We start from the raw sequence: 7,604 nt of genomic DNA on the forward strand, positions 1-7,604 counted from the left end.
TGTGTCTCAGTGCTTACCAGCATTCATTCATGTACCTGATAAACACACCTGTTTCTTGGAGCAGTGAAAAAAACAAGCATCTCCAAAACAGCAGATTTACAGGAGATAAATAAAACTTTCTACTAACTAAGTCAGTATAAAAAGTTTATTTCTGTTTATTTTGAAGAACTTATCATGAAATGTTAATTCAGTGTAATGGACAGTTTATGTGTTAAAACCATGTAGTAAACTAAAAATCTACAGTAATGGAGATACTGTTTTTTCCTTTAAGAGCAATGGTATACATACATTACACTCTCTCTCAATTTCTGAATCAGTTTTTTCTGATGTTGCTATTTATAGGTTTATATTTGAGTAAAATGAACATTGTTGTTTTATTCTATAAACTACAGACAACATTTCTCCCAAATTACAAATTAAAATATTGCCATTTAGAGCATTTATGTTCTCTTCCACCAGTCTTACACACTGCTTTTGGATAACTTTTGAAGCAGCTCAGTTTGGTTTTATGGCTTGTGATCATCCATCTTCCTTTTGATTATATTCCAGAGGTTTTTAATTTGGTAAAACCAAAGAAACTCATCATTTTTAAGTGGTATTATATTTTGAGAAGAAAAATATACTAAAATTATGCAAAATGTTAACATACAAAATAAAATAAACGTCACTACAATTTTCTACATATACAGTACTGTGCATAATTCTTTTAAGTTTTATGCATTTTTAGTCAATAATTATTCATTAACACTATTATTAAAATAAATAAAACTCTCAGTTACTTTCTTCTGGATTAGACAATCTTGTTACTCTTTAGTGTATTTATATTCAACTACATTCTTTGCAGTAATAAGTATCACTATTGCAGAGATAAATCACTACAAGTAATGTGTTTGTGTTGTAATCCATATCCCTGTTCATATAAAATGCATTCTTTTTATATATGTATTCTTTATTTATTTATTTTACAGTGATATGTTCAGACACATGAAAGGCTGAAAGGTCAGTGTGCAGAAAGTGGAAGTTGACTGGAAATGGAGATTTCACCAGAGCAAATCCTTTTTAATCCAGTAGTAATCTCAGCAGACTGAGTGACCGTATTACACAATCCATGGAGATACAAGAAATAGGCAACAAAATGAACTGTCACCAACACAATCATGTAGTCATTAGTGCATAAAACATAACCAGACTGAGAGACATGATTTGCTAAATTAATACGACAAATGGGAAAGAAGCTGAATGGGGGGAAAAAGGTTTTAAATTAGTTTAAATAAAAATAGTGTTCATGAGATCAGATAAACTGTCCAGTTATAACAATATGTAGGTTAAGAAGTGGAAGGTTTCATGCTTTCTTTAATCTCACTGAGAGGATTAACATGATAGGGCAAAAGCTTAATAGGCAACAATTAGGTGAATAAAGTAGGACAATCCATTAAACCCTGTATTTTAGCCTGTATTGAAATATATGGATATTCAATCTTTATTTGAACAGAATTGAGAGATGAGGGATCTAAATAAACACAACTGAAAAAAGTGTATTTAATTACGACTTAAAATGTCTAAAACTGTACATTTTAAATCACCATCTCAGTTCTTCAGGTTCAGGTCATGTGATTGTGGAGGACATACAGTGCGTAAGTCCACATGTGTCTCTTAATTGTTGTGATTAAGAATAACATTGAATGATAGGGTGTGTCCAAACTTCTGACTGGTGCTGTATGTTGCAGCCTTTATTTATTTATTTATTTATTTGTAGTCTTAAATCTTAAGACAGCAGAGAACATTCAGGCTGCCCTTGAATGTTACACCATGGTATATTTATTATTTGTCTAAATTTCTATAAACCCAAAGGAAATGGAACTACAATGTCCATGTTTTTCCTAATAGTCAGTAGTTTAGTTAAATTAATTCCACTAAATTGTGAGAAATGGTTGGAATTTCCCTTTATCATGTTATGAAGCCATTCATTAGTATTAAAAGGTTTAGAAAAGCTACAGTACGTGCCTTCCAAATGTTTGATGCTAACATCAGTATTAGCCGTTACAGTGCTGTCGTTTTACACATTCATATGAAGGAAAGTCTAAATGGAGCCAGCCTGAGCCGCCGTAGCTCTTCACGTGGTTAGCTTCTTCTTAGGCAGGAAGGCGTTAGTGATTTGGTTCATGACTACCAGAGCGGGAAACAGCGGCAGCAGCAGGAAGCCATACCACATGACTCCCTTCACAGTGGCCTGGAACCAGTCCGTAAACATGGCCCCCATGACAGTGACGGTGGCCAGCAGGTACGCCACCAGGCCGCAAGTGGCGTGGTAGAGACGCAGGCGAGGCACCGAATGGATGCCCAGGAGTTTGGGGAAAAGCAGGCAGACGCCACAGGCCGCCTGCAGCGCTGTAGCCGCCAGGGTCGCCACGCCCAGCAAGCTGTGCCAGGAGGTTAAGTGGGGTAGCTCGGATACGTTCTTACTGGCCACCATGAAGCCCAGGCCGGTGGCGGCGGCCAGCAGCATCAGAGCCTGGAAGATCCAGTGCATGCGGATCTTCCCTTTGCGGGACTTGAAGCAGAGCGGGCTGCCCTCAGCCGAGAAGAGCAGGATCCCTTCAGTCATGCAGAGACAGAACTACAACAGGAAGGAAGATAGAAAGAGAGAGAGAGAGAGAGAGAGAGAGATCAGAGTCATCACTGTGTACTTAAAGCCTAAATGCACATTATCAGCCTAAGTCAACTAAAATTTAGATTTTTTATTTTTAAAGTTGCATTCACATTTCAAGCCTTATTAATCTATTCTGATTTTTGCTCAGATCAAATCTGACAGTCTTGACAGTTCAAATTCATAAACACTGACAACCTGTAATGTTAACAATTGAGTTTTAGCGAGAAAACAGCATGCAGAATGAGTGTAACATATTCCCCTCACATTTCTTTTTATTTCTGTTTATAAATAAGGATTAGTCTCTCTGAACTTAAACCTGTATAAACCAAGAAAAATAAACATTTGAATTCCACAAAAATAAAAAAAAAATAAAATAAGGATTAATCTACTGGTACAGTAGATAAAGTAATCACCAATATAAGCATCTGTGTCCACACTGCTGAGTGCCGGAAGTAATTTTATTTCTGCTATAAAAGGCAGTTGTCACAGAATAGATAAGTATTGGAGGGTATTAGAATATTCCAGACACTGGAAACTTTTAAATCCAGGTTTAAAAAAAAAAATACCTGTTTGAATAGGTTTTCAGCTCAGTTTAAAACGTGGTTAGTCTCTATCCTGAAATGGCACCTTTTTGTCATTCTTATGTTTTTTAATTATTTAAAATATACTATTCATTTTATTTGTGTTTTTTTCCACATCTGTTTTGTTTTTTTATGTCCTTGTATTTTATACCTGCTTATGTGAAGCACTTTGAAGGTCATCCACAGAGGTCAACCACTTTCTGCAGTCAATCACTACAGACCCCCAAACTCCAAATCAATACTAAAACAGCTCCATCCAAACCTTATATCACCAAACGCAATGCAGGCAAGCGGATAGTTTTGGTAATATAGTGTATAAACTTGCCTTGCCTTAGGTCTAGGTTCAATAATTGGTCTGAAAGTCTGAATCAACAAAAAGGCTTAACAAGCCACAAGCATTTTCACTTGGTAGACAAATGCATCTGTGGTTACTGAGAATGTAATCTGATCGCTGAGTTGAATGGAATATGCAAATTTGCTCATTGTGTGTCAATTGTTACTGGTAATTCAGTTGTGTTCACTTGAGTTGAGTTCAGTTACAGGAGGTGTTTGGGGCACTGAATGAGTCTTGGAGAAACACATGCTTTTACACTGTGTTTTGCTGTAACATGGCTTGGATCTGTCAGACCATCTCCTGAATTGGTTTTAGAGATTGGATTTGTACCGGTTTTAATTGCACCTTACAGTAGCAAGTGTTTACACTTGCTTTATGTGGCTTTGTCCAAAGTGACTACATGTAAATAGGGTCTAAGGTCATAGTCTCTGAATAATATCCATGCTCAAAAAGAAGATACGTGGACTTTAGATGCCAAACATTAAATAATAAGGAATATAATTCATTTAATTCTGCCCAGAAGCACAATAAAACCACAAAACGGCACAGTGATGAAAGATGTGGAAGAACAGTGGCATCTTACCAGGCACCATCAGACAGAGTCAGATTTATGGCAGCTTCTTTTCAGCCAAAGCCAACAGAGTCTCAATACGCTCTACCATCCTTTACAATTCCACAGCTAACAATGCTTCTCTGCAGCACAAAAGCACATTGTCTGTATAGGAGAATTCACAGGCCAGGGTATCACCAGTACGGAAAAGCGCATCACACCACAAAGATCCACAGCCTTTCAGGTCAAGCCGTAACTGTATACTCCAGCGGTAACATGCCGGCGGGGGCCTCGCAAGCCTAATTATTTCACTACTCCGCCATGTACTATTCATTATTTAGCGAGGTGATGTATTATTCATTAACACCCCCGAGGCTGTGCACAAGTCACACTGTGTTCTGAACAAAAGTTCTGAACAAAAGCGAACAAAAAGATGTGGAGGAACACTGAAATGCTCAGGATTTCATCAGATGATTTATTTGGGATTAGGGTTAGAATTTACCAGACGTGATCAATATGAATGACTTTTATAGTAATTTTTCAAAATCTAAATACACTGAATAAATGCCGAAAGAAATGGGATATAGCAGTATGCGAATTGATCATGAAGTGTTGCCTCAAGAGAAGCCTTGGGAATGCCCACACCTGTATAAATTATGAGGTGTCATCTTGTGAGTGAGGTGGAACACTGGCAAATGTGTTCATGGCAAGGCAACATGAATTATCAGAGTTTAAGCAAGGACTAAACAGATAAACAAATCAAAGTGAACGCCAACTGTGCTAAAGTACTTCAAACATGGTGGAGGCAGCTGCACATTTTGTTACATTATTATTAATATTATTATAGTATTATAATATCATTTCAATAAAATACACAAACAACCTCTTTAGAATTATTAATAAATTGGCCACAATATTAATCTGTAATCAAAGCAAATGTTAATCGTTGGGTTAAGCCCTAATCCAAACACCAGTGAATGAGAATGAATGCTCAGGATGCTCAGAGTGAAAACACTTAGTGACCTCTATGCAGCTCTGGAACTTACCGCAAAGGACATGCAGACAGGGTGCCAAGAGAAGAGACCTGCCAATAAGCAAAACAACAGTATACAATTTACTAAATTTACACAAGCAGTTTGCAGTTGAATTTTAGATTTTTTTGTTTACTTAGTTGAGTAGTTATTGCCATAATCTGGATTAGAACATTCCAAAAATTGGGATATTCACTGTATACCTGTAACTCTACCTCTTCACAACAACTTTACAACTGATGCTCTCAAACACATTAAGAAGCAAGAAATTCAAGTAATTATCTCTTGATGAGTTCAGCACAGCTGTTAACTGAAGGTCTGAATTCCACGTGACTCTACCTCATAAAGCTGACTGAGAAAACCTAGCCAAGATGTGCTAAACTGTCTAATCTAAGCAGGAGGTGCTAACGTTACTTTAAAAAATCTTAAGTATAAAACATATTCTATTTTGTTTAACCCTTTTTTTGTTTACTAAATAATTATTTAGGTTAACTTTAGTATTAATCTTCATGTTGGGTCAGTAAGTTTTTTCTTTTACATCTTTATTATCTAACTTACTAATTAAGTAATTTGTGATGTAAAACTTGCTGTTTTTTAATAGTAAACCAATTGCTAAGCTGATACCATACTGGAATCTGGTAATGATGTTTAGTCGGTGTTTCCAAGCATTAATTCTGGAATATTTGAGGTTTTCCTTTAATATATTGTTTATTATTTACTAATTAAGTACTTTATGAGATAAACTCTGATGTTTTAACAATAAAACAGCTGCTAAACTGAGTAATACAGTACTGGAATCTGGTAGTTAATGATGTTGAGTCAGTGTTTCCCAGCATAAATTATGTAATATTTGAGGTTTTATATATTCTTTATTATCTACAAATTAAGTCATTTATGAGGTAAAATCAGCTCTTGTATCAGTAAAACAGCTGCTAAACTGAGGAATACAGTACTGGAATCTGGTAGTTATGCTGGGTATATATTCTTTATTATTTACTAATTAAGTAATCTATAAGGTAAAATCGACTGTTTTTCAGCAGTAAAACAGCTGCTAAACTGCTAAACTAATAATAAGTAATACAGTAAAGGATTCTGGTTATGATGTTGGATCCGTGTTTCCCACTATTAGTTTTGTAATATTTAAACTTTTCCTTTTATATTTTGTTTATTATTTACTAATTTAATAATTTCTGGGGTAAAATATGAAGTTTTATCAGTAAAACAGCTGATAAACTGGGGAATAGAGTACTGTGTAGTTCGGAATGGAAAACACTGAGGCGCTGAAAAAGGCGGGAAAGTATGACAGCAGACTCACTGGTCCCGGGTCGCGCGAGCGCGGACACGAGCGCGGTGAAGCCGAGCGCGACCCCGTGCGCGCCCACGACGGCCACCTTGCGCATGCACGCGTACAGCCAGTAGTCGCGCATGCCCAGTCCCTCCCCGACCGGGCTGTACTCCACATCCGCGCGCATCCCGTCCGTCCCTGCTGATGCTGCTGCCGCGCGCTGTCTGTGTGTTTATCTCGGGAAAAAACGGGAGACCCGGGCCATTCCCGATCTAGACCCGAAGCCCGCGGACTCAGAGCCGGGCTGCCGGTACAGCAGCGCGCCCGCAGCCCCGCTGTATCCACCCGCTAAACCGGTTAGTCCCAATAATCTCCCGGCGCTCCTCTTCCTTCAGTCCGGTTACTGAGCTGAATTACAGCCGCACACTCCGTAACACTCCGCCCCGCACTGTCCCGCACAGCCACGCACTGCACCAGACAGCCCTGCGGTCTGCGGTTTGAAATTCAGCTCCCACAGATCAGTAAACTCTGCGACACCCGAGACATTTTAAACCCACCGAAACAAAACACACACACACAGAGAAACGTCACGGACCAGTCCACTATCAGCGGAGCGGAGGGGTGGAGTCAGGTGGGAGATACCACTGAGAACTCTAAACAGGGGGGTCCGATTTCATAGGCTCTATTCACACAGCCAAATACAGGTGCATCTCAAAAAAATGTAATATCCGTAAAAAGTTACTTCATTTCAGTAATTCAGTTCAAAATGTTAAAGCCTATTTTACACATTTCTTTTATTGTTGATGATTATGGCCTTAAACCTAATGAAAACCTGAAACTTAGTATCTCAGAAAATTAGAATGTTAAATAATAAGACCAACTGATACTTTTGGCAGTGTGCCTGCTGGAAAATGAAACCCGCATCTCCATAAAAGTTGTCAGCAGAGGGAAACATGAAGTGCTGTAAGATTTTGTGGGAAAACAAAACTGCACTGACTTTAGACTTGATAATAAAACACAGTGGATCAACACCAGCAGATGACGTGTCTCTCCAAACCATCACTAAACATCAGTAAATTTTACATTTCATTTGTAAATCAAGGGAGCAGAGTCTGGAGGAAGAGTGGAGAGACGCACAATCCAAGCTGCTTGAGGTCTAGTGTGAAATTTCCA

General features: G+C 38.1%; 1 protein-coding gene across 1 annotated transcript; it reads right to left on the minus strand.

Moving 5' to 3' along the window:
- Positions 1-927: 927 nt before the first annotated feature.
- On the minus strand, positions 928-7,099 carry LOC103028365 (probable transmembrane reductase CYB561D1). The gene is made up of 3 exons (XM_007254541.4): positions 6,462-7,099; positions 5,162-5,199; positions 928-2,617 (listed from the first exon to the last, which is right to left on the minus strand). Exons 1-3 carry the CDS (start codon positions 6,616-6,618, stop codon positions 2,114-2,116), a joined length of 699 nt encoding a protein of 232 aa, XP_007254603.2. The 5' UTR covers positions 6,619-7,099; the 3' UTR covers positions 928-2,113.
- Positions 7,100-7,604: the final 505 nt, after the last annotated feature.

Source organism: Astyanax mexicanus, chromosome 24 (genome assembly GCF_023375975.1).
Source record: "Astyanax mexicanus isolate ESR-SI-001 chromosome 24, AstMex3_surface, whole genome shotgun sequence".
In the NCBI taxonomy this organism is placed as follows: domain Eukaryota; kingdom Metazoa; phylum Chordata; class Actinopteri; order Characiformes; family Acestrorhamphidae; genus Astyanax; species Astyanax mexicanus.

Bases quoted from the DNA above. Each gene is read 5' to 3' on its own strand.
- LOC103028365 (XM_007254541.4), bottom strand. From the start codon at position 6,618: ATGCGCGCGGATGTGGAGTACAGCCCGGTCGGGGAGGGACTGGGCATG. The intron at 5,200-6,461 runs GTGAGTCTGCTG...GCTTATTGGCAG, and splicing joins GCTCGCGCGACCCGGGACCA to GTCTCTTCTCTTGGCACCCT. The intron at 2,618-5,161 runs GTAAGTTCCAGA...TTCCTGTTGTAG, and splicing joins CTGTCTGCATGTCCTTTGCG to TTCTGTCTCTGCATGACTGA.